The sequence below is a fragment of the Ictidomys tridecemlineatus genome, chromosome 4 (assembly GCF_052094955.1).
Source record: "Ictidomys tridecemlineatus isolate mIctTri1 chromosome 4, mIctTri1.hap1, whole genome shotgun sequence".
NCBI lineage: Eukaryota > Metazoa > Chordata > Mammalia > Rodentia > Sciuridae > Ictidomys > Ictidomys tridecemlineatus.
In genome coordinates this window covers 192,662,829-192,690,304 of record NC_135480.1, presented here as the reverse complement: position 1 = coordinate 192,690,304, position 27,476 = coordinate 192,662,829, and the positions used below count along the sequence as shown (strand labels likewise).

Sequence of the window (27,476 nt, the reverse complement as noted above, 5' to 3'; positions counted from 1 at the left end):
TATCACAGGGCAGTAGTCAGTCCTACAAGATTCCTAGACCAAGGCCTGGAATCACATCACTGCACCAATTGCCAAGTGCCAAGCATTTTATTGTAGGCTGTTTGAAGGCACAGCCCCCTTCCAGGGCTACTTCTGCAAGTCCTGCAGCGCCAACACAAGCAAGCTGTACTGAACTACAAGCCAGGAGGTGACTTTCCCTGCCATTCTTTGCCTGGACCTAAACATGGACTCAGAATCCATGGTTCTTTAGCCCCAGTCAGGAGGTTGTTCTATTGAGTTCACCCACTTGCCTGGGACTCAGGACTTGCCTAAGCCCTTTCTTTCCTTCCTGCAATAGTTATTGGACACAATCACTTTATTTATTTGTTACGTGGTGCTGAGGATGGAACACAGTGCCTCACAGGTATGAAGTCAAGTACTCTACCACTGAGCTGCAAGCCCACCCCTGGCCTATTTCTTTTTCTGCAGCATGCAATGTTTCCTGAGCTTGTCTAACTGCATCAGGACTTCCAGCACTGGCCTTCTTGCTTGATGGTTTCTGACCCAAGGTTTTTCCAACTTCCAGTTTTTATAATGCCTTTTTTTCCCCCTCCCGAGATTGCTGTTGTCCTCTGATTGCCTTCCATCTTTCTTTTCTTCTGTATGTGAATAGTCGTGCCCCCCTAAAAATGCACAGGTTGAAGTCATAAGCCCCTGTAGCTCAGAATGTGACTGTATTTAGAGAAGAGGTCTTTAAAGAGGTAATTACATTGCAGTAAAGTCACTAGGTGGGTACCAATCCAGTAAGACCAGTGTTCTTGGAAGAAGAGGATAAGTAGGGCACCTAAGTGTACAGAGGGAGCCAGGTGAGGACACAGAGAGAAGACGGCCACCTGCAAGCCAAGGAGAGAGACCTCAGAAGACAACAATCCTGCCAATCCCCGGATCTCAGACTTCCAGTCTCCAGAACTGTAAGAAAATAAAGTCATCTGTGCCCCTTCCTTAGGGCCGCCCTGCCAAAGGATCACACCGTCATTCCATGAGCTTTCTACATTCTCTCTCTGGGATTTCCTTAAAATCTATCCCATTGTCCACTTGTTCCCAGTTGAGAATTACTCCTGCATCATGATGGAGTGTGTCAATGTGTTCAATTCCTATTTTGAGAGGAGCCAAGTGTATATTAGGAGGATTCCTAAATTGGTGGTGCGGTCACCATGCACCATGCACCTCTAGGGAAGGGTGCTCTGTGTCTCCATGTGAATTTGCATTTGAAGCCCCTGCTCTGTGCTGAACTTGCAGCTACTGCTTCCCAGGCTGAGATACTTCCTGTAATCCTCACAGAGACCTTGTGCCACACATAGCTGCCATTTAAAGGTAAGATAACTTGAGAGTCAGAGAAGAGCGGTCCAATGCCCAAAGCCACACAGCAAAACTCCCAGGAGGAAGGGCTGCAAATCATGTATCCTGACTTCTAGTTAAGCTTCCCCACAGCTCAGGGAGACCCTGGTCATGTCTCCATCCTGTGGCTTTTCCTATGCTATTTTCCTGAGATGGTTAAACTCCATAGCACTGATAACATTTGATTTTCTTTCATCACTGTCAAAGGAGGAGAATCAGCAAAAGATGGCAATTGATATCCAGTCTGTAATTTATTTTGGCTCATTAGGAGAGTAAATACAGGAGGGGAGAAAACTCTACCAAGGTCACTCTTCTCTATTAAAAGTAGTATTTTCAAATAAATGATAACAATAATAGTCTTTGAAAACCTTCCTGTATAAGTTTCTCAAAGTGCAGATACCCCATTAGGATCTTATGACAAGCCAGGGAAATGGGCTTTATTACATTCATTTGGCAGATAAGGAAACTGAGGTGTGGAGAAGCTAAGTTGTTTTTCTTTCCAAGGATCCCATGTAGGGATCGGGGAAATTGGATCTGATTCTCCCTGCCCTCTGTCTGACTCTAGAGGCAAAGTTGACCCCAGCATGCTTTCCTACAGGGGAATATCCCTCACCCTCAGTCAAGACTGTTGTTCCCAGCTCTGTTGCTGCAGTGCTGTGGGTCACTAGATAAGAGGTCCCACCTCAGAGCTTCCTCCTCTTCCCTCCCTATCAGATGGCAAGGTCACAGCAAATGGTCATAGAGGTCCCTTCTATGTCAGCCTCTGGACTCTAAAGATCTGGCTCCTTCAGATATCCAAGCCCGGGCTCCCACTGAGGGAGATGTAAGGTGCTGGTGGGGGAGACAGTCCAGGCCCTCCGATTTCAGGATGCCCACTAGCTGTGGGACGTCTGCCAGGAGAATACAAGCAGAGGTGAGAGGATGTGGGGATGAAAGGGGGGGGAATTTAGGTCAACAATCTGGTTTCTTTCAAGAGACTAAAAAAATTAAGAGCTAAAGGTTGAAACGGGTCCTTTTGTTTTGTTTTCCCTTCCTCGATTTAATCGCCGGTATCAAAGCCACAGAGGAATGCTTGAGAGAGCAATACTATGGAAAGCTTTCATCTGTCCAGAGGAGAGTGATTAAAACAGACAGATTTGGGTTAAGTATACCCATGTCCTTGCAGAAGGTTCAGTCAGGGGGAGAATCACCCAAATGACCCGAAGGACTTGGTACCACCCACCATTTAAGGGAAGGCTGGGATGTCCCTGGAGAGTACACCTGAGGGCCTTTCCTCAGCATTCCTAACCCTCCAGGGTCATCCTGGCTCAAAGGTTCCCCTTAGGCTCGGTGGAAGGAGGGGACTTCAAGTGAGTCAAACTGGCTGGAGTTCTAGGCATCCAATTCTGGAATCAGCGAAGCAAGAGCATCAGAAGTAAGCATACAGAGCCGTTCACAAGGTCAAGATTGGCTTAGGTGTTTCCTCCGCTTTGGTCACGGAAGACCATGGGCAGGACCAGGTTTCCCTTTCCCAATGCCAAGGAGCTGCAGAATAAGCATCCACAATGCTCTCTCTATCTGCTCTCCTACCTGGATTCTCATCCTTGCTGGGGGAAATGATCTGGGACCTCCCTAACTCCATGGTTCTCCTCAGCTGTTTGAGTAGCTATGGGACCTTGGATGGGTTAATTCAACTCTCTGAGTCCCAGTTCTCCTGCATGCGCGCTGGGGATGGAAAGTCCTAGCCTGAATACTTCACAACTCTCTTTTGATGGAGAAAGGAGATAAATAGATGCATGTTTGCTTACAAACGACTTCAAGCTATTCAGATATGAGGTGGTTTTGAGAAGAGTATTCTTAGGGGTTCCTCAAACCCTTACATTTCATCAACATACTGACTCACGTAGTGCATTTGGAGTGGCAAAGTGCTCCTGGGGATTCCAGGTATACATGTGTTTCCCTCTGGCTCTCGACTCTCCAGCCTGCCCGCTTTGCTCATGCATAAGCAGTTCGTGCAGGCATAGAAAGGTCAGGGTTTTACAGATGGACCAACCTGGGGTCAAATGCTGGCTCGGTCTTTTACTAGCCATGTGACTTGGGAAGTCAGGGCACCTCTTCTAGTATTAGCCCTCTCACCTGTAAAATGGGGATAATACATCTTCCTCTGATGGTTGCAGGGGGAGCTAATGAGATAATGAACATGACAGAACTTGGCACGTGGCCACTGGCAACATAACAAGCGTTAAAACACATGTACTGTGGAGTCAGACTGATCTTTTCGAATCCCAGTTCTGCTCCTTGTTAGCTGTGTAGCCTGGGGCAGAATCTCTGCACCTCCTTGATAGTTCCCTCATATGTAAACTGACATAACAAGTACTTAACACCCAGTGCCATTTTGAGGATTTAGTGAGAGACAGCAAACATGCATTTGCATATCCCGTGATAAAGGTAGCTGCACTTTTTTTTTTATTAATATTCATAATAAATGTCTGTTCCTTTTCCACAGAATCAGGGCTATTTTTTTCCCCTTCGCCTGTGCTGTTATACATTATCCTTTCTGTCACCGTTCTCTGAAATGGAGACACACGCTCACTGCTCTCTTTTTTCACACATTGTCAATGAAATAGGTACATATCAACCTAAAAAAGGACGTAGAGGAGGAGATGAAGAAAAAAGACAAAGAAACAGGGGGAAGAAGAGGGCAGCAGCATTTCCAGTTTTTTTCCTACTTTAATAGTTGCACATCTCGCTGAGAGCTAGCTAGAGCTGGTCCTTCTGTTGATGCAATATAGATATAATAGGAGCTGGTATTTTGCAATTAGGAAGCCCTATTATTACCATACCACCTCCTTATACTATCCCTAGCATTGCTACTCTGATTTGTTCTAATGCCAGACATAGCTACATGTACCTATTGAGAAATAAATATATCCACCATTCATGAAGTGCCATATATAAGGTCAAGAACTTTACATGTATCATCTCATTAAACTGATTACAACTGTTTAATGAAATAAGTTTTCTTTGTCCCATTTTACAAGTGAGGAAACTGAGACTCAGAGAGCAGCAAGTGATTTGGCAAGGGTCACCTTAACTGTAGGAACAGGAATAGGATTAGACCCGGCTCTCTGATCCTAAGACTAAAACTTAAACAACATACTGTTTTCTACGGAAATTATAAGCGAGAATTCTTTTTTATTTAGTTGAATATTTGTTTTTCATAAAATTAATTTTTAAGTCTACCCAATATTGATTATGCATTGTTATAATAATACAGAAGCATCTTAAGTTTCTTTGAAATTATGGAATATACAAAGCAACTTTCTTTCATTTGCTTCTCTCAACACTCTCTACAGGAGACAAGTTAGAAATGATGATTTTGTTCATACTAATGGGGAAAGTGAGCCTTCCAGAGGGGCAGTGAAATTGCCAGCATCACACAGCTTGTGAGAGGCAAAGCCAGGATTTGAGCCCTAGCTCCAAACCCAGCACACATCGATGCCCTCTGCACCTCCTCCTCTTGCCTCATGAAATAACCCTGAGTGATAATCTCACCATCTTCACTCATGCTTTAAACAGATTTATACCATAACTCTACATTAATCTAAGGGCAGAGAATTTGAAGTTGTAGAGCAGCGTGTGTACAATCCATTCCAATCAGAATCAGCACCATCCATCTGTCCATACAAGAAGTCATTTTAGAAAGAAAAGTGATTCTCTGAATTGGGGTTTCCAAGTGGGATCATTGCTGTGAATGAGGCTGGGAACGTAGCTCGTGGTGAAGCACTTGTCTAGCATATGCAAGACTCCAGGTTCAATTCCCAGTACCACAAAAAAGAAAAAAACAATCATTGCTCTGAATGAACACAGGGCAAGGGAGGTTCCAGAGGCAAGTGACAATTTGGTATCCTTAGAGGATGCACAATGATTGGTATGTGGAAAGCACTGATTAATGATGATGCAATGTGTGTATGTATGCATACATAAAGGAGGGAATATAGGAGTGCATGTGAGGGTGTTTGCTTCAGTGCAAGAATGATGGACAGTCTGATGATTAAAAGCACAGTTTGGGAGCAAACATAGCTCTGTTAAGTCCTGGCTCCGACATGATATCAGCTCAGCTCTGGTTGGGAGGATATAAAACAGCATTCACAGAACATTCAGAAAAGTGCCTGGCATAAAATAAGCACCCAAGAAATGGGTTTCAGTGTGGGAATATAAGAATAAGAATGACCAAATTCACCCAGAAACAACCACAACCAGGAGAGAATTGGAGAAAACAGAAGAGAGAAGTGTAACCAATAAGCTCAGAAGGATATTCTGCATGGATCTCCAAAGCCACAGATGGATCAATGTAATGCTACCAACACTACTGGTATTCCAAACATTGAGACAGTGATGGTCATTTGCATTACTGGAGAAGAAAAGAAGGCTTTCCTGACATGATGACTTCCTCCCAGTTTTGCTTTAATAATAACTTAGAGCTTCTTGACTACTCCAATTTTATCTCTGTGTGTAATAGTGTGTGTACATGCACATGCATGTGGTGTGTGTGTGTGTGTGTGTGTGTGTGTGTGTGTGTGTGAGATGTTTGCAAGGGTGAATGTAATCTGTACTGCCTCGAATAATGGAAACACTTAGTAGGTACTCAACATACTTATTGACTACATATTGACTACACTTATTGATCTACATGTTCTGTGGCTACAGCATTCTATCTACAGGTTCCTAAGCCCACAGGAACTTAGCTTTTCATTTAGCTTTTCAAGATGAGAAGTGAGTTGCAGTTTCAAATTTAGCTCTGCTATCATATAGTATGAGATACAGTCAAGTTCTAACTCTTGTCTGATCCTTTCTTTTCTTACTTCATAAAAATTAACATGCTATTACCCACCACAAAGGGTTGGGGATATCATGTACCAGAAAGCATACATTTGGTGCTCAACACATCACCACCGTTATTGGAAATCCCCTGACTGGCCCATGTTCCAGTCCTTTTATCCTGCCCCCATACAATCTATAAAGCATCACCAGATTCATCTTCCCAAAATCCCATTTTTCACTCTTCCCCCCAAAGAGACAAACTAACATTTTTTTATCATCTCAGGGTCAAGACCAACTTTCACTTTGCATTTCAGAAATTAATCTTATCTTGTTTTTAAGGGTGCAGACAGATGATGGTTGGGCCCCTGTCTTTTGGCCACACTGTTTCCTCCAGGTAGAAATGCCTCCCTGTTACCTCTGTCTTATTTTTCAATCTTGAAGACTAATGTCAGTGTTATCGCTTTAGAAGACACGAGTCTGTACCTTCAGCACATAAACACCATGGGCCCTGCCATCTGCATCCTCTGACACAGATGTAGTCAGTCTCTGGCCCATGCATCTTTTTGCACCAGGTATACAACATGTGGCCATTTCTTCATAACTCACAAGAGTAGTTTTGAGGGCAGGGACTTTTATTTTTTTCACTTGTCTTTCTCAGATCTTAACACTGTTTGATTGGGGGTGTTTGGTTGTTGGTCTTGTTTCCCCTTCATGGCAAGTACCCAACTGCTAACAGTTTGATTCATTCTGGAGGTCACCCTCCAATGACTGTCTACTCAATTAGACTACAAGTCCATGAGCATAATGAGTACATGTCTGCCACCACTTTGCATCTAGAACCTTCTGTGTGGTGCCTTGGATGTAAGTACTCGGCAAGCATTTGCTTAATGAAAGATATATGTGCCCAAAGTTTGTGAGGAAACCTGATTTAAGTTAATTGAGGTTTCAATCAGTCCTTCCAGTACTGGAATAAAAGTCCTGATGTGGAAATCGTGGATGTCCTGGCAACAGAGGGAAGCCCCTTCTAGCCTGGCCCTCACTTTTCCCATCTATGAGTTGGGAGGCTGGATCCTGTAGCCATTAGATTCAGTTGTGCAAAACAGTAAAAGGAGAAACAGGAAAACACAATTTAGCTACAAGCTGCCTTTAGGAAGCCATGTGACCCCAGGCAAGTTGTGCCATCTCTCTGGTGTTCATTTTCTCATCTCCCAAAGGAGAGAGACTATGGCAAAATAACTTCTAGGGCTTTTCTTGCAAATGCAAATATTTAAATATCCAAATTTAAATATTCAAATATTTCTGAATTGGGGGTAATATAAAAACTTGTGCCTTGATTTGTCTTTAACATACTACAGATCCCAGGCAAATCCCTTTCCATCCCTCATGGCAATATAACTTTCATGGGCTGTAGAACTTTTTTTTCTTTTCTTATTTGGTCTTTGGATGTCCCTTCCTGTGTGTGTGTGTATGTGTGTGTGTGTGTGTGTGTGTGTGTATAGAGATATAGACTTACACCTAATGATTTCATTGGCATAAAGACGAATACAATTGAGAAGCCAGATTCATTATTATATATGTATTATTGTTATGTTATTATTTTAAATTCTGATGTTAAAATAAATTAATCCAATTTTGTGGACCCTAAAAATACTTTGGACCTCAGACATGGTGCCAGCTCTGCCTAAAGGATGAGCCAGCCTCCTTCCATTTCTGGACCAAGGGTCCTCACCTACCAAATGGCATTATATTAGGAGAGGACACCTGCAGTCAACCCGAGGAGCAGAGAGAAATGGGGAAGATTCCCCCATGAGCAAGTCAAATGACATCAATTCTATGCCTGATACAGGCCCATAGCATGTTATGTAAAAATGCACCCCAGACGGTGTGGCCGAGCTCTGGAAACAAAAGCACCTCTCTCAGGAGAGCCTGCCATCACCTCATCACGGCCAACAGAAGGAGGTGAACCTTATGCAGAGAAAGACAGCAAAGGGAGATAAGAAAAGGACCAGGCCAGATAGGTAGATCTCCACCTTGCAGGGCTGCTGCCATCCAGTTCCTCTCTGAGACAGGGAGAGCAATGCCATCTTTGTGCCAGGCACAGTCCTAAGATCTTTGCATGAGTTCACGTGGAAAATCCTGACAATGATCCAGGCAAGGGGGGTATTATTATCGTCTTCATTTTGCAGATGAAAGAAGCAAGATTCAGAGTCCATATAACCGGCCCAAGTTTGAGTGACAGAGGTGGGGGTTCAACTCCAGGCCATCAGAATCCAGAGTTTAAGTTTTTGGCATTTATATTATGCTGCTCAGACAGGGGGAAACTGACTGTAGGAGGAGGAAGGGCCCTTTTAATGATAAATAAATAAAGACTAAAAAATCAAGTTCTGTAGCAGAGGTACAAGGAAATGGCTCAGTGGAGGGAGCCCTTGATTCTGATGAGAGGGCTCAAGGAAGTTTTCCTGTGTGACTTTTAACAGAGCAGCACCTTGGTGAGGTACAGGATTTGGGTGGATTAGAAGCAGCTGGGAAGAAGGTGGAGTGCAAAGCTGTGAAATCATCTCCAGGTTGAGATGCAGACGTGGAAGATGTCTGCATCTAAGGGGGTCGGGGCTGAACAGAGAAGCAGAGAGAAATGGAACAGCTGGGGCTGCAAAGACCTATGAATGGCATGGCAAGAGACTTGGGGTTTATTCCATAGGCAGCAGGGAATCTTTGGTGAAGAAGAGAGCTGATGGGAGGTGGGGATCATTAGCTAGGGATGATATGGTGACCCCTTCACAGAATGACAGAGCTGACAGTCAGGAGTAATGCCTCACGATGCCCCACCAAGTGCTCATTGGGTGATCTGGAGTCCTCCAGATGTATTAATGAATAAGGTGAAATAAATGCAAAATTTTGGAGGGGGCTGAGAGACTTTTTCAAACTAGCTGTTAGTTTTCTGTTGTTATGACATCTCCTTGGAAATGGTGAATTATAACTCGACTTGAGAGACCCCTTATAATGATGGGTAAAAGGCATTTCAATGCTTGTTCGGGTGTCAGGTTGATACTGTTTTGCTAGGTGGAGGATGGTTTCTCAGCCTTGATCCTGGTCTCTAGTGGACCTGGATTCAGTTTCGTCTACCTTCTGCCTCTGGGTTCCCCCATCTTATTCAACTGGGAGAGGACGCAGAGCTGATGCCTGAGTCCCCTTGCAGCCCTTTAATCCATCACATAAACTCCTTAAAGGGTGAGGAGTTTACACCCTCCGAGTTTAGCTTGCAACCTGACACATGGTAAATCCAATAGCAATCTGAATGCATAGAACAGATTGACTTTTTAACTAACTCAAGACCTTCTATAGACTCCTTAGGGGATTCTAAATAAAAAGCTTGGAAGTGTTGGGCATTTTTAAAATATGAAAACAGCATGTAAACAAGTAAATCAGTAACCCAGACAAGGTAGTATTTCCCCTCAAGATGTAAAAGAGGTTGAGGAAGAAACAGACTATAGGGCAGAGAAGACTGAGGAGGAGGAGGAGGCCAAGGTCACTGCATGGTCAAGGGGAATTCAAATGAGAAGAAGCTTGGAGGTGGGAACATATGTTCCATGAACATTAAGTAATTTTGTCTAATCTGAAGAACTCGGGTAAGTCACTGGTTGCCAACCAGTGGAGATTTTGTCCTCTGGTGGCAGATGTCTGACAATGTCTGCAGATATTTCTGTTCATCACAACTGGGGGGGAGGATTGCTGCTGCATGTGGGTGGAAGCCAGGGGTGCTGCTAAATATCCCAAAATGCCCAGTAATGCCCCCACCCCAACAAGGTGCTATTCATTTCAAAATGTCCATGATGCTGAGGGTAATAGGTTCTATCGGGAGAAATTAAGAAAAGTTATGGTAGGAAACAAGGTTGAAGAGTAAGTTGAATGCGAGGCTCGGGCATTGAGACGTGCTGTGGGGAGGTTTTGGGGGGCGTGGCTAGAGTATGAGAACTGATTCTACCACTTACTTTCTACCGACGTAGGGAAACTCACATAGCATCCCTCACCTCTCATCATGTGGAAAACTGGGATACTAATAATACCTACATCAGAGGATCACCTGGGAGGATTAAAGTGAAGGCATACAGATACTTAAGACAGTGCCTGGACCAAATTACATATTAAATATGGCAGCTTTTATTATTACTATGTGTAGCAATAGGGAGCTACAGCAGACTCACTTTCAGCAGAGTGGCTACAGCAACACTTCAGTCATGGGTGATCCTAGAAAAATGATCTAGAGCCACATGTCACTGTGTGACTATTATAGCCATCAGCTTCCTCCACCAGCGTCTGCTTCAGAAGGCACTGCAGGCTTGGTGTGTTTGGGTTTGTTTTACTGTTTGCAAACAACTCCCCCTGTCTGGGCTCCGTCTCTCAGATACTCACGAGGTGCAGGCCAGCCTCCACTGCCTCTCTAGTCCATGCTCCTCCTCGCTTTAATGAGTAAGTGGAAGGAGACAGTGAAAGCCAGATATGAGGACAGATGGAAAGACAGAAGCCTTCTATAAAGCTGCTGCCAGCGATACATGCCATTCACCAGGATTCCAAGGACAAAACCAGGGGCGTGTTTCAGAGCTTGTTTGAGCTACTGATACTGTTCTCTTGGAGTCCTTGTTTGTAAACAGATATTTCTGCTGACACTGGGCTTTGTAAAGGCGGATGGAGTGGGGGGTGGGGTGGGGGCTAGAGAAAAAGGCAGGTTATGTCCGAGAGCCTTAGACCATGTGTTTGTTGTTGAGAATACAAAGACCTCACTGTACTGAATGAAAATGCTTGTTTTACAAGGCGAGTGGGAATATGATAGGTACATGTCGAAAATGCTTCGGAAACTGAAACAACCCCATACCACGAGGGCTTCCTGCCACATCCTACATCCAGAGGCACACAGGGATCTGAAGGCTCCGGATCGCTGGGCAAGGGCTTTGGGAGGCTGTGGACAGAGAGCGCCCTGGAGCCAAGTGACTGACAGCTCTCTTCCTTGCTCCCACCTGTGAACCCAGCCCTTTCCCTAAGAGCAGGGCTCCATTTCACAATCTCTATTGGTTTCCCACCACCTGCTGACCTAGGGTAGAAGTGGTTATTGATCTAAAATGTTAGTGTTGGTAAAGGACCCTCTGGTAGTCTAGATTGAGACTCAGAGCACCACAGGGAATACTTATAATTATATAACTGGGCAGGCAGAACACTTTATTTTTTTCAAAGTAGTTTTCAACTTCTGAAGTGAGTGGTTTTCAAACTATACTCTGTAGAAGTGTAGGATTCAGTGGAATGTTTCAGGGAATTTTTTTTTTAAAGGACTCACAGTATCATAAAATCTAGAATTGGGAGTCTCCTAACTCTTGCCTCAACTCTAGCACAAACCTAGTAAATAGATGAATACATGGATGGAAGGAAAAGAGGAAGGAGGGAGAGATGGATGAGAAGGGAGGAGGAAAGAAAGGAGGGAAGAAAAGAAGGAAGGAAGGAAGGAAGGAAGGAAGAAAGGAAGAGAGGAAGGGAGGGAGGAAGGAAGGGAGGGAGGGTTGGTGAGGGATGGATGGTTGGATTCATGGATTAACGAGAAAAGTCCACAGGGAACAATTACAGGCTGGACCATTTCAGGCCACATTAGAAGTGAACTTGCCTATTTAAAATCTCACAGAAACACAGAGACCAGAGTTTGAATAAACAAAGTTGTAGATTATATTTCTAAGGAATAAACTAATTCCTCCTTTGAGGGAAAAAAGCTCTGAATTCTATTTACTCCATCAAGGGTACAGATGAAGGAAAGTGCAATTCCTCAGTCCAATATGACAGCTCAACATCAACATTCTCATTTTCACAGATCCCCGACCGTGTTCAGATTTGAGAGCTGGGAACAAGCTTCAGGAAATGACCTGGTATGCCCCCTGTTTTTCAGCATTTAAGTCACTCTTTGGAAACCATAGGTCCCTTAAAAAAAAAAAAAAAACTTGTGAAAACTGTGGACTCCAGAAAAATGTGTATGACCTCAACTTTTTACAAAAAAAAAAAAAAAATGTCATGAGATTCGCAAACCTCTTCTCAACAGGGGTGAGAATCCCCTGGTCCTCTGTTGATCTAAAATAGGAATGCTATTCAGGTGTTTTAGTTGGCACTGGGTATTAGAAAATAAATGCTAATGATATTAATCAAAATAAAAATGATAACAAAAATAATGATATCAGCAATCAGCTCACATATGATAATGCTGTAATTGAGATTCCCCACCTGGCTTTGTGGAATCCTTTCTCCAGATAGTGGTCAGAGTGATCTTTGCAAATAGTGCACCAGATATTGCAATTCCATTCTGAGAACTTCCTCACACACTTGGATTAAAATTCGGATCCCGTGATTTGAGCTGTTTTGAGGTCAGACACACATGCATGCTTGCACACTTGATACTTCCACATGTGGAACTGGCCTGGTCCCTGGTCTGTTCACTAGCATCTCTCACTCTTTCTCCCTAACACCTGTCACTTATCTCTTCACGTGCCTTACTTTCTCCTCTGTCAGTGAAGCCTCAGCCTCACTATCCAAACACCAGTGGTCCTCTACCCCAGTCATTTTCTACAGCATCCTATTTTATTTTTCTTAGGATTTCTCACAATCAAGATATAATTTCTCGCCATTGTTTACTGGGTTATGCCCCCTCCCACACACCTCTCTCACCTCTTCGTGAGAGTACAAAGTCCACAAGGGAAGGAAACTTGCACTGTCTTACTTCCTACCACATCTAATAGTGTTGGGAACACACTGAATACTTGTTAATCTATGGAGACATGCAGAGCTTGGTTTGTTTTGGAAACCTTGGTGTTGTCATTACCACACTGTGGGACCCTGAACAAATATCTTCCTCTCCTTGGACTTCAGTCTTCCCAGATATAAAGGAAAGGATGTATTCTATGTAATGATAGGATTCAGTGACCTGAAGTCTTTGCGTTTAAGTTCAAGGGAGCAGGGTTCAAATCCCAGAACATGATGATAAGTAGAAGAAATGGTTAGGGAAACAACCCAGTCCTTCACTCCAGTGCCTAACTTGGGGTGAAACTTGGGATGATTTCTTTGCCTTCAGATTCCCCAACTGTGAGCTGAGCAGTCTGAACAAGGCAACCTGTGAATGTTTATTTATCCACTCAGGTGTCTACTCAAACATATTTGTTGGACCCTGCAGTGTGCCAAGCTCTGGGCAGGTGCCACTGAGCATGGAAGACACCACCATCCTACTCTCAGATGGGGAGAGGTTGCTGGGACACAGGCAGGGGTCCCTGAAGATGCAGGGGCATATCCCCTTATCTTGTACAGTTGCACCTGAGACCTCAGCAATCCTCTCCAGGGATAGGGTGGGGAAATCTGAGGGAGAATGGAGGGAAAGAGACTTATAGCTAGCAGATAGTGCTCAGAGAGGCCAGGGCCACAGCTAACAGCCAAAGCCATTCACAATGTGTCTTCCCTCTATGTGTGGTCCTTCCTAAGGTCCACACTATCGATTCTTTTCCTTCACACACCCTATTTCAGTCACCCTGTCTTTCTCCTTATTTAGAGTCATCTCCAAATCCTTTCACTCATATAAAAAAGCTTACTCACATCTATTGATGTGGCTAGGACTGTGCTAAATAAAATTATGCAGAGAAGAAGACAGAAATGATCTCTTTTCTCTCTCTCTCTCTCTCTCTCTCTCTCTCTCTCTCTCTCTCTCTCTCTCTGATGATACTGGGGATTGAACCCAGGGGTACTCTACCATTGAATTACAACCCCAGCCATTTTTTATTATTTTTTTTTGGAGACCAGGTCTCACCAAGTTGCCTGGGATGGCCTCAAATATGTGACCCTCCTGCCTCAGCCTCCCAAGTTGATGAGATTACAACTATGTGCCTCTTACTCAGCTACAACCACTGCTCTAAGGAGCTCAGAGACAAGTGGGAGTGACAGATAAGTCTGAAGGCAACCATAAAAGAGTGTAATAAATGCTTTATGGGAGGAATATAAGGAAGGGGCTGTCTGGACTTGGTTCATATGGCAATGGATTAAATGGTCCAAATACTTCCTAACACCATATTTCTAAAAGCTACTGTGGGTCAATGTCCACAGCAGAGGCAAGGATAAAGAAGTGCTCTCATTTGTTTATGGTTCTATGTTTAAAATGACATACAGGCAGGGCTACACCTGCAAACATATCCATCACACCTAGTACATGAACAAATCCTGTGATCCTTTTAAGTGGATGAGACTTCTCATGCCTTTGAAATTACAGAGAACTTTCCAGTCCCCACGATAAGGATGGGTATTCCACAATGCAGTGCTTCTCCCTGAGCTTCCCCAGGACTCTATTAATTGCTTAGTTATAGCTGTTACCATGATGTCACATATCTGTTTACCAGGCTGCTTCCGCCCCCACACTGGTGCTCCTCAAGGGACGGAACTGTGCCTTGTTCTTCTTTTTTAACCTCCATTTCTTAGCTCAATGTTCAATATAAAAAGATGCCTCAAAACCTATGAAATAAATAAATGAATGGATGGAAAGGGAAGGAAGAAAGGGAGGAAGGGAGGAAGGGGGGAAGATTTTCCATTCCTAATAACATTCTATCTCCAACTGAACTTCTCACAGAATGTCTATGACAGAGGTTTGACACCTAAGAAATGTTTAAGTTATTGAACAGCCACGCCGTTTCTAAAAAGCTCACTAATGTCGACCCATAACCATCCCACATCACAAAGGAAAAGAGTGATTTAGGAATCAAGAGACTTGAATTCCAGTTTCAATTTTGCTGCAAGTTTGCCATTTAACCTGACTCAAGGAAACTCAGCTTCCTTAGCAAGCCAATTTAACTTGCTCGGACCTCAGTTTCCCCATTGGTAAACTGGGCAGATTTGATGAAGCTGCTTCTGTCACTTCAGATCTAGAATCTGGAAAAGGAGTGAGAAAGATACTATTTGTGTTTGCTTTAGCAACTCAGATCTAACCAGTTAAGTGGAGCTGCTTAGTAAAAGAGTCATCCTGGGAGCTCACCAGAGGCTTTGCCAGGGTCTGATGGGCTCCAGTGACAGCCACATCACAAAGCAGCCCTGACATTCCAAAGTCAGCCTTCCATTTAGAATTCCATAGTTCATGCAGCCTGGCCCCCAACATATGTCCCAGATTTGCCTCATAATGTCAGAGGAAGACAGTGTGCCTCCACTGAGCACATTTGGGGTAACACGCCCCAGGCTCTGAGTCTCTAAAGAGGAACCCCCAAAACTTTTTTGGCAAACACAGCATCTTTGAAGTAAGCTATTTCCCCCAGTAGACTACTTAAAGGTGGGGAATGCTCTGGTGGCTGTAAACGTTCTTTCTGTTCAAAAGTCACCTGCAAATAAAATACACAGTGCATAAAATAGAGATTTCTCGGTCAATCATTTTACAGTCTTATGATATGCATTTGAATTTGTTCTCCTTTTACCCTCCCCTTCCTCCATCCTTCTCTTCCTTTCTTCTTGCTTCTTTTGTTCACTCGATAAACGCTCTTTTTAAAATATGTGCATTAGCCACTAGGGGCACTATTGTTCAGATTCCTTCATTCATTCACATTTTCTTTCCTGTATTTCACCCTATCAGGGGATACTTACTGGGTTATCCAAGCAACATGGCAAGCCCTGGGAACAGGCTGAGATAAAGTTCAACTAGTCTGGATTTGAATTCCAGTTCCACCACCCGTTCACTATGGGTCCTTTAGCAAAGTCATGGGACTTTCTAACTCAACTTCAGAGGGTATAAAGTATAGCCCTCAGTACAGTACCAGCACATACTAAGTGTTTATTATAAGCTAGTGCTTTTATTACTGTCATTACTGCTGCAAATGCGTATTCTCCCCCAAGGGTATAAAAACAGTGAACAGAGGATTCCAGATCCTGAGGTCACCAAAAAGTCTCACAAGATCAAGACAGAAAAGCCCCCATCAGGAAGGAGGGAAGTGGATGGAAACCCAAGCAGCAGATACCAGCGCCAGGACACTAGAGGCCCAGTGAGGTAGTGATAAAGGGGAGAGGGGACATCCGAGCAGATTTAGGATTAGGTGCTGCAGTGCAGACAAAAAATAAATGCTTTGCAAAAGAGACCAGGGTCTGGGAGGGGAAGACCAAGGCCAAAATGTGGCTTGGATTAGAAAGGCCACAATGTGAGCTGAGGAGGCCCTTAAATACACTGCTCCCCTCCTCCCTCTGTTTTGTAAGACCAGATTTCTATTCCCTTCTGACTTCTTTGCTCAAGGGGAAATGGAATTAACCACTGTGTAATGTTTCTGACTGTGGCACACGCAATAGGTCATGTGCTTTGGTTACGTAATGCAACATGCCTGGGGTTCCTGGACTCTTTCTCCCAGAATCATTAGATATTCAGCTGGTTCTCTTATCCATTCGTCCATGCATTAAACAAAAACACATATAGCTCTTTTATATGCCAGGCACTGTGCTAAGCACTGGAGAAGTTGAGATGGAGAACGAAATTAAATTAAATGTGATAAAGAATTAAATGTGATAAAGAATTCCAGGTGTTTTGATATAAGAATGCAGAAAGTATAATAAGACAGATAAGAGAGGTGGGGAAATCAGTTATACTTTGGGAGGGTCAGGGAGGGATTCCCAGAAGAGAAGAAACGTGAGCAGAATCCTGTACAGGCTTAAGCATTCTTTAAATGGTACACGGGAATACCGGAGGAAGATGAGCCAAATAAGTGACAATAAAAAGCCTTATGTATTTGGGAGAATTTCAAATAATTCATATGTCACTGAAGAGTCTTTAGCTAGGAGTAGAAGAGTCAGATTTGCATTTTAGAACAATCTGGCTGTCCAGTGTTGAAGGCTAAATTGAAGGGGGGCCGAGGCTCAGAGATGCGGACATCACCATACCAAGGGAATTAATCACAGAAAGGAAGGAAACGACTCAGATAACAAAATGCTCAGAAAGAATGGATGGGGTTTGAGAGCTGAGTAAATACTGAGGACAACATTCTAAAATTGGCAACACCAGCCAAGGTAAAGACACAAGGAATTTTGTAAGAAAGATGATTCAATTCAACTCAAACGTGTTGAGTTTGGAGGGCATGTAGATATTCCCAGTGGATAGCTGGATCTATGAATCTCCAGTTCAGCAGAGTTTGGAGATAAATGGTATATACCTCAGCAGAGACATGGTAATTAATTGATGGAAAGAACTCAGAAATAGGGGAGAAGCAGACTGTGCCCTGGCCTAGGGTTTAGAAGACAAAAAGTCTCACCCAGATTGGTCACTGATGGACACTGATAGTCACTCTGCAAGCCCTTTCCTCACCAACCCTCAGTTCCACATCTATGATACATGTGGCTTAAACGAGTGCATCTGACTCTCGCACAGTTTCTTTGGTCTTACAGGGATTTTGCTTCCTAAGACTAAGTAACATTTTTAGTGTGGCCAGTCGAGGAGACCTTAGAGAACCAGGTCTTTCTGGGATGAGAGTGGGCATGGGGGCCAACATTCATCTGCGGGCACTTTGCCCCTGAGGGTGACAGGCACAGACACCACCTAGTGGAGGAAAATGTGCCCAAAAGGAAGAAGAATGCGTTGGTTGCTGATTTCACAATTTTGTCTTTGGACCATGATGATCAGGATTACAGAAGCTTAAAAGGCATCTACTGGAAGAGTATTTAGTACCCAGGCAGATAAACTGAAAACACACCCATTTTTCAGATGAGGAAAATTGGCTCAGAGAGGGAAAGTGACTTGCCCCAAATCACACTAATGTAATGAAGGGCTGGGTCTAGAACAGATGTCTCCTCATGTATAGAGCACTGCTCTGTCTTGAGATAGCTCCTCGTCTGCTCTTACATCTGTTCCCCAAGGCCACCTCTCAGGACAACCTTCCTGACCCCCCTATTCAAACCTTACTCCTTCTGAGTCCTTCTACCAAACAGTCCCTAGATAGGATTTTATTTTGCTGCATAAACATTCACCTGGCGTTATGTGATATACAGGTGTACTTGTTTATAGTGTTTCCAACTCCCATACCAATCCCTTGCCCAGAACATAAACCCCCTTAGGATAAAAAGAGTTTTTAAAGCCTAAAACTATATGGAGCAAAAAGTAGAAAATTAAAAAAAAACTGTTGAATACTTGTACAGGGAATAAACAAATTTAATTGTCCCTTGTTTTTATCTATTTCCTACATTTTTCTTTTATGAGCACACACATTGCTTTTGGAAAACAAAACATTAATCTATATACTGTGTTTGCCTCTCACTTTAATTTTTTTAACGTTAAGATACTAATAAATCTTTCCTGAGTAGAAAAGGAGGGAAAGGTAATTCCTGGCTTTGCCTAAAGAGATAAGCATGTTTAATTCCTAGAGTTAAGGAGAATTAGAAACTATGTGTGGTAAGGGTCAGACACACATAGTACCAATGTGAGTTAACATTTGCTGAGTTACTCCATGCTCTAGATTCCATTACTAAGCATTTTCCACATGGAGGCCCAGTTAATCTTCAAAACAACCTCATGAAATAGGAACCAGTATCATCCGCACTTTACAGATGGGAAAAGTAGAGCCGGGAGATATTAAATAACTTGCTCAAGGTTGTGCCACCAGCAGGTGCCACAGTCATGAAATCAAACCCAGGCAGTTTGACTCCTGAATTCTATGATCAAACACCACAAAACAGTTCCCCAATAAACATGTGCTTCTGCAATTCCTCCCCCCCCCAGGGCTCTAGACAGCTGTCGAAGGCTCTAGAACCTTCCCTGAATAGTTGGAAATGTAGAGAAATGAAAACCAGGAGTATGTGTGAGAAAGTGTGTGTGTGTATGTGTGTGTGTTGTTATTGTTGATATTGTTACAGAACATCTTGGACTTTCACAAGGACCAGAAGATCTTACTGGGATTCTTACAGGCAGGGCTGAGGCTGCTACATGTTTCACAATATATAGGGCAATGCCATATGGCAAAGGATTCTGTCACTCAAAAGCTTGTTACCCAGCAAACCTCTGCTGGCCCCTTCTGCCTGGCCCTCCTAAGCCTCCCTCTTTACTTTACTTCCCTCCAGCTCTCTGAAGATGGACAGGTTAACCCATCTGCAGGTGTACAGGATGGGAGGGGCTCCCAGTGTGTGGAGCCTGAACTGTACCATGACTTTCAGTGAATCTTTGTGTGACCTTGCAGAAGTCCCTGACCCTCACCAAGCTTCAATCTCTGAATCTGCAAACACATCAGCTCACAAACCTGCAGTGATCTAAGATGTCACCTCCTCTTGCGGCTCTCAGGTACTTTTAATTTTTGTAATTTTTTATCATGACGATCTTTCATCACATGCCAAAAAAAAAGCACAGACAAAAATGTATGAAAGTCCCAAATCTCCATAACCTGGCTTTAAGGAATATAGTCAGTTTGCCAATCATTCTTTCACCTTCCTCACTCTTACCCCTAAACTCTTTTGTTTTTATTTTTTTTTCTGAAGCTTTTTGAAAAAAATAGATATATTTAACCCATTAATACTTTGATAAGCATTTATAACAAGTTGGAATCTTTTAAAAACAACATGATAATCACAGCCATCAAAATGAACAACTCCCTAAGCTCAGCTCCTGCTCCTTCAAACTCCTTGAATAGAAGAATATTTCTTCCAAAGATAATTTTAAAGATTGACAATTTAAGCAGAATGAAGTGAAGGGCAAGTGGGGGAGGTGGAGGCTGGCTCTCTAGCCTCTCCCCTTCCCTGAGATTGGGGGGCACAGTGTAAAAGTTCCTGTTCTTTCCCTACCTTTCCTTTTGCAGCCTGAGAACCCTGGGGCCCAGGCAGGAATAGTCAGTTGTCAAGGTCATACAGCAGTAAGTGACAGAGTTCGGCGGACTTGTCAAGTGCCAACATCAAAGGACTCCAGTGAGGTCACAGGCAAGAGAAGGTTTGCTAACTCGATCGCTATTTATCATCCCCAGTGCGAACCATGATAATAAAGGCACCTGTCTAGGAATGACCTTGACAGCGCAACTCCCTCACATCTCACCTTCTGGCTCCTCCTCACTGTGCTGACATGTGCATGGGGTTCTGATCTCAGCTGAGAGCTTTCCCTGCCATGGTCACACCTGGTCCCTGGGAAAATAACACACCTGAAAACCTCTCCCCAAGGCCTCAGGTCACACAGCTCAGAGGACATCAAGCCAGGACCTGAACTCGGACCTTCTGATCCTCAGTTTCAGGTCTTCAAACCACCCAAGAGGCCAAACCTTTCAAATCAGTTGAGTTACTGACGTCAGAGTCTCAGTTGAACTTTTCCAGAAACTGCATCAAAGTATGAAGCCGAGTTCTCCATGCAGTAAGAGGAAGACAGGGAGGGAGAGGGTACTACATCCTAGAGAAGCTGCAGATGACCAGGGGCACACTGGAGGGAGGCTGCCTTCAGGAGTCCTACCTGGGGTCCTGGGATCTTCTCTCTTCCTTATCTGAGACTCCTGAAGGCAGAACTGGCTTCAGAGTGACCCCAAGTTGAGGGGTTTTTAAATAACAGGACACACGCCTTCTCACAGGACCAGCTCAGGGCAAAGTGGTAAATGCCTCAGAGCTGAGCTTCCCTTTTTAAACCCCTGGGCTTTACTTGAAATCAGGTGTAAGGAACTCAGTGTGTGACCCACTGGCAGAGGAATTCACGCTTTCAAGAAGGTACTGGAAGGAGGAGGCATGGGCTGTCGGGGCCCACGGCACCCACACTTTGGGGTATGCAAGGGTGACTCAGGATGGAAGAAGAGTCCTTCTCGTGGGACAACTCACAGCTGGGACAACTGGATTTCTCCGAAGTCTCAGTCAGTAACCAGCTCAGTGAACAGGTGATGTCACCTCCCCTTTGATTCTCACTTTTTCCACCTGTACCACCAGGACACATCAGACCAGATTTGTGATTCTCCTCAATGATAATCCTCCCACATAACTGGAGAAAGATTTGAGAAACACCAGTTCCCAGGTCAACCCTAGGCCCTGACATCAGGATCCCTGGAGGATAGCCTGGGCTGAGAGATGCTTTCAAAAGCTGTTGACTTTAATTGCAGCCAGGAATGGTATCTAGTGGATCAAAAGATCTCCTAAGCCCCTTTAAGAGGGGTGGTCTGTGAATACTGTTAATGCTCCATGTCCTGGTCCTCAGCTTCCCCATTGCAGTGAGCCACTTGATCAAGATGACTGCCAGGTCTAGGCCTGGGCTGGTGATTCCCCCCACACTCCCGAGTTCCCTGCCTCTGGACCTCAAGGTTGCCTGCCTCTATGCAGAGGGCAATGGAAGGTTCTACAGTCTCCATCACCCCCATTTTCCCACCGAATGGCAGCACATGAGAAAATGAGAGTTTGGAGAACACCTGGGGAAAGAAAAGGAAGCATGTGACTGTAGATCTGTGGCTTCTGTCTGTCTTTGGTTCCGGGTGCTACATGCTCTCCTTCAGTGGCACTGGTTTCCCCAGATACAGGACTCAGTGGTTCTGGGCCTTCTTTGGCTCTTACTAGCAAGAGGTTATCTCCATCAGGAAAAGGAAGGGATCCCAGTGAAAAGAACAGATCTGAAGGAGTCTAACTGCTCTCCATGTTCCAGTGTCTACTCTAGAAAGACTCCTCAGTAACTCAAGAAGAGAAGCCCTACAAATACACAAATGAGTCCCTCTTCCACAAGACCAAACTGACCAACTGGGAGAGAGGGATGTGGTTATATACAAGATCCAGCCACCCTGACTGAATCCCTAATACAAGTTGGGACAATGTGAGGTGCTCTCTGCATATTTCTCATTGAAAGATGCTAAAATCATTATGTCCCATGTTACAGAGGAGGAAACCAAGCAATAAAGAGATGAAATGACAACTGGATCACCCAGCAAGAATGGAAAGAGAAATTCCAAGCCTGGTCCATCAGATTATTTGATGTGAAAAGAAAAACAGATATGTTAAGTCAACTCAAAATTTTTAAGTGAGACTTATTCCTCTTTCTCACCCTCTTTAATCTATAGATGTGCCGTCAGCACAGAGATGCCAAAGAGAGTGGAAATGTTCTGCAGCCAGGTTAAGGAAGGGTACTTAAGCCACTTCTCTGCTGACACAGGAAGCAAGCACTTGGAACTTGAGTTCACATGTGGGTCCTGCCCATTAGAAGACCTGTGGGGCTTTCATCCAAGTCACTACAACTCTCTGAGATGCAAACTCCTCTTTTATAAAGAAGGAGGCAATGATGTCCGTCTCTCAGGGTGGTCCTGAGGGTAAAAGGCTCTGGCAGAAGGCCATGCGCCCCAGCAGAGTCTGCCACCCTGCAGGCACCCAGGAGAGGAGGTTTCCTTCTTGCCTCTAAAAACGCCAGGACTGAAATCTTTGAAAAATCGCATCTACTAATAAGAATGAAATCTGTCAAGCACTTTCTACATGCCAAGTCTGATTCTAAGAATTTTCCACACACAAGCTCACTTCAAGTTCATTCTGCCCTAGGTGATAAGTGCCTACCCCACCTTTACGTTGTGGATGAGGAGGCTGAAGCCCCGAAACAGTCAGCTGGCTGGCCCAAGGTCACACAGCTAGTCCAGGGCAAGGGTGGATTCCCCTGTAGGTGATCCACCTGCTGAAACAGAGTTCTAACCACTGTGGTATTCTAGCTGCCAGGTGGGGTCACAGATGTTAAGGGAGAGCCATGTTAATAGATGAAGTTCATAAAACCTGGTGCAACTCTTTTTGAGAGGTAGAGTGAGAAGTATGAAGCAGGGGCTGCAGATGGGAGGGATAAAGACTCTGGAGGGAAACCAGCAAACTTAATCCATTCCAACAGTTCCAACAAGAGAAAAGACACTGGCGAGCCGAGATGCTGGGTGGGAGGTAGGAAAATCCCTTTCTCCTTCTGAGTTGGAATTCCAGGGAAGGGGAGTGGGATTGAGGCTGGGAGGCGGGCAACACTTGTGGGGTCCACATTTCACTTATCTAACAGGTTAGGAGAAACTTTAACAAGATTAACTGCTGCTCAGGGCCTCTGCTCCACGGAGCAAATTGAGTCTATTGTTTTCTTTCTCTTTCTGTCAGACTGGAGAGGTGTACGTGTGGGGGGTGCAGATGGGGATGAGGGGCAGGGGTCTGGATCCTGCACCGTGTGATACAAAAGCAAAGGGATGTGTCAGAAACAAGCCCCCAAGCCCAGGCCAACTTGAAAGGGAGCCCACTGTGCCAGCAGGAAGGCTGAAGGCTGCATCTGGGTGGTGGGTCTGTGTGGGGTGAGAGGAGATGGTGTTTATGAGCTATGTACTCTCAGCATGTAGGGGGCAAGGCTGAAAGTCACTGAAGAAGCTACTGAGGAGCTAGCTGTGCCAGCCACCACTCACCTAGTCACCTGGTCTGTGTCTCTCCCCATCTGGCATAAAAGGTGACTGACTAGCTTGGATAACCTCTGAGGACCCTTCTCACAGAAGCCTTAAAGAATTCTTCAATCCTAAAGACCATTCATCATTAGTGGGTCCCCAGCAGGCAAGCAGGCACTTTCTAACTGTGTCTTTGTTTTTGCCTGCATAAACCTTCATATATATATTTCCCCCTCTCCTTCCCTTTTAGAAAAATAAAAGACATGTTTTCCAAGCTTCAGAAGCAAACTGCTCCTTCACTGTTTCCCCTGCCTTTCAGGAGAGGGCCTGAACCGGTGTCCCTGAAGTTTGAACCTGGGTGGAAATAGCACCCCAGGCCAGCAGATCAGGGAGCACCCCTAGCCTACCAGGAGTGGCAAGGGCTGCCCCTGGCAGATGACAGACCTGGTTAACAGCACCGTAAAATTAGACCTTTATGAAACCCAGTTGAATCCTGCAGCAAAGAGTGATGTAAGGCAGCTTGGCCTGACAGCAAGTCAGCAAGCAGCCCTCTGCCCGAAATAGCAGTGTAGTCCCTGCTGAGCGATGACTGCTCTCAAGATAGGTGACCAGGGATTCCTGCGAAAGTGGTGACGCCCAGCCAGAGAAAGCCAGCAGAGGTCAGGCAGCCAACTGGGCACCTGAGGTCCCTGCGCGAGAATGGACTTCCTGCACCCACCTGAGTGTCCAGCCTCTCCCAGCCCCAGCATACACCCAGGAGGGAGCTGGAAAAGCACTTCTGTTTGCTTTTTAATTCAAGGAGAAGCAGGTTCTTTTTCCTCCAACAGTCTGTACGTGTAGAGGATACTGCAGAAGGAGTCTTTTCTGGCTCTGGGCCAGGTGTTTACACACCGCCAAATCTGGCTCAGACTCAAGTAGGGGAGGGAAAAAAAAATCCACCAGAATCCTCCGGAGAAAAGCTCCTGGCTTTCTGGGGCTACACGACAGCAGTGCCTTTTTTTTTTTTTCGTTTTGAGAGGAATGTTATTTCCACACATAAAATGGACCAGGCATTTTATACAAGCAATAATAGCTTAACGTCCTCCATCCAATTAAAGTATTTTACTGCAACAATCTTTGTGTGAAAAGAGTGAATGAGTATCAAGAGTACGCATGTGAAGAGACCCTTGTCTGAGTTATAGACACATAAAGCAATCTCCCGTGGAATCCCAGGTGTGTGTGTGTGTGTGTGTGTGTGTGTGTGTGTACACACACACATACACACAAATACATATACCCCTTCACTTATGATGCCTAAATAACTCTGGGTTCTCCTCTTCAGAGGGGAAATGCTCCAAATCACCAGTAGGACAGGTAAAGGCTCGGAAAAACCAGGTCTATTTTTGTTGTTGTTGTTGTTGTTTAAATCACCTCCAAGCAGCAGACTGCTTTTCATATGTATAAAAAAGGAGAAGTACACACCACATCCCTGAATTATCACTGTCGTCATTATTATTTTGAATACTGCCTCTTCTGTTCCATATTATATCCTGCTCTGGTTGACTAGGGGAGCTAAAAGCGAGTGAGCCCGGTTTCCTTCTCCTTTCCCCGGGAAAAAAAGGAAAAATAGCAAGCGATGACGATGACGTCAGTTGTGTGTGTTGGGGGAGTAGCTCTTGCTCTCGTTTGGTAGCTGGAAAGTTCGGGCTTTGAGGGGACATCTTTTTGGTACAGCAGCAGAGTTTGGGTTCCCTGAAGTGGACTTCATGGAAATAGGATCGTCAGCACATAGTCAGAAAAAGTCCAAGCCAAGGCGAGAAAGAAGCAGACTGTCCGAAGAGCTCTCAAGAAAGTGTGTGTAAGGGGGTGGGATCGCAAAACGCCTCCACACGTTTGCTGGCTTGCAGCGAAGGGGGAACCCCTACTCTCACTTCAAGACGTCCCAGGACATGGCAAGAGTGTGCAGAAAGGGAATCTCCCAGACCGAAGAAGCAAAACTTTCATTCTCTCCTCCAGCGCCGCCCCCTCCACCCCCCCCCCCAGTTTTATTAAAGGCATTTCCACAGATTCATTTAGAGGGGGAAAAATGAATGTTGGCGCATTTCTAAGGTTTGCAACCCTCGCTAAGTGTCCGGTTTCACTATGGGCTTTGCTGCGTAGGGGAGAGAGAGGGAGGGTAAGGAGGGAGAACTCAAATTCATTACGGGCTCATAAAAGTCCCAAATGAGAAAAGCGCCCCATTTCGCAGCGGGGTCTGGAGAAAGCTGGCGGGGTGTGTGTTAGGAAGGTCTCTCCCCAATTCCGAGTGACAGGCAGCGGGCTTTAAAAGCAAAGATGTGGGAGGACAGTGCGTGGGGCTGCGGTGTGTGTTGGGGGACTTGGGGGACAAGGGAGGTGGATCCCAGAGGCAGGTTTCAAACAGAGCGACTTTGGGGCACTTCGAGGACTTCTAAGTCTGGTGATCACAACAACATCGTCCCTGCCAGCTTCCAGGGTGAAGGGGCCAATCCAGGGGGCTACCTCCACCAAAAAGTCAGAGAAATCAAAGGTCCCCTAGCTTCCTTTTACATGCAACCCAATTGGGTCATCCTCCCCTCCCTCTCCAACCCAGACAGAGTCCGTCTGACAATGCAGAGAACTGCTTCCGTGCGCTAGGCTCCCCGGGGACTAGCCCTCCCCGACTCAGGGTCTCCAGCCGCCTGGAACGCTCCCCACTCTGCTCGCGGTGGCTGGGGGCCAGGCAGCGACACCTTCCCCGTGTGCCCATTCCTCAGATGGGACCAAGTGAGGCCCCCGAGGTAGCTGCCCCACAGACACACCCGCAAGCCCCCGACCCGCCCGCCACCCGCGTCCAGGCACCCGCGCGCTTCAAGGGCCACCGGGACGGTGCAGCGCCCGTCTGGGCGCCCTCGCCTACCTGTGATCACCGCCGGGGACCTCTGGCCCCCCTCCGCTTGCAGCCACACTTGCAGCGTGAACGCGTCCCGGGGCAGCTCGAGGTCGGCCCGGAGGCGCAGCTGCTCGCCGCGCCCGCTGAAATAGAGCGCCCGGCTCGGCGGGCTCGGCTCCTCGGCGGCGCCCCTCGCCTCCCGCTGCTGCCGCCGCCGGGGGACGCGCACGGCTTCCCAGGCACCGCCCGGCGGCGGCGGCGGCGGCGGCGGCGGCGAGGCGCGGCGGCCGCGGGCCGCCCGGGTGGCGCAGGTGGCCGGGCCGGCGGCGGGGCGCGGGGGGCGGCCGGCCCGCGGGTCTCTCCGGGCCCGGCGGGGGCGCTCGGCCAGCCCGCAGCCCAGCGCGGCGCTCAGCAGCCCCAGGCGCAGCACCCAACTCCAGAGCCGCATGTCCGACGGTCCCCCCCGCCCCCCCTTCGCCCCTGCACCGCCGCCCGGAGCTGCCAGCTTTGGGAGCCTCCGCGCCTCGACTTTCTTCTTGTTCACCCTTCTTGGGCGAGCCCCCCCTTCCACTTGCTTTTTTCTTTTCTTTCTCGCTTTCCTCCTCAAGGTGTGTGCTCCACTCCCCCCACCTTTGAAAAATACAGTCCAACTCCTCCTGGTTGGCAATTAATTTCTCTCCCCGCTCCTTTATCTGCCTTATTTCCCCCTCTGACAGCTGGTTACCTTCCTTCTTGTTTTATTTCATTTTATTTTATATGATTTCTCGCTCTAAAAAAAAAAAAAAAGCTCCTCTAAGACACTGATCCGCTGAATTCCCTCCCCCCAAAAGATGCTCTAATTTATTTATTTTTTGCGTCCTTTATAACACAAGCCACAGCCCCCTTCTCCCCCCCCAGTCCCCCCTCCCCTCCCTCCTTCTTCACAAAATGAAAGGAAAGAGGGGGAAAAAATCCCTCAGAAGATGAGTAAACAAGCGTAAGCTAATCTGCTCCCGAGCGCTCCACCTTCTCAATTGAATGAGTCCCTGTTAAAACTGCGGGGATCATGACTAATCAATCGGTTTGGAGAGGCCGAGCTACCCAGCCTTCCTCCACTT

General features: G+C 45.8%; 1 protein-coding gene across 1 annotated transcript in view; it reads right to left on the bottom strand.

Annotated features, from left to right (window-relative positions):
* Pappa (pappalysin 1) overlaps positions 1-27,233 on the bottom strand; it is a 237,274-nt gene extending 210,041 nt beyond the window's left edge. Inside the window, exon 1 of the mRNA XM_078048072.1 lies at positions 26,407-27,233. Within this exon, the coding sequence (XP_077904198.1) occupies positions 26,407-26,827 (421 nt within the window). The 5' untranslated portion in view covers positions 26,828-27,233. The remainder of the gene's footprint in view (positions 1-26,406) is intronic.
* Positions 27,234-27,476: the final 243 nt, after the last annotated feature.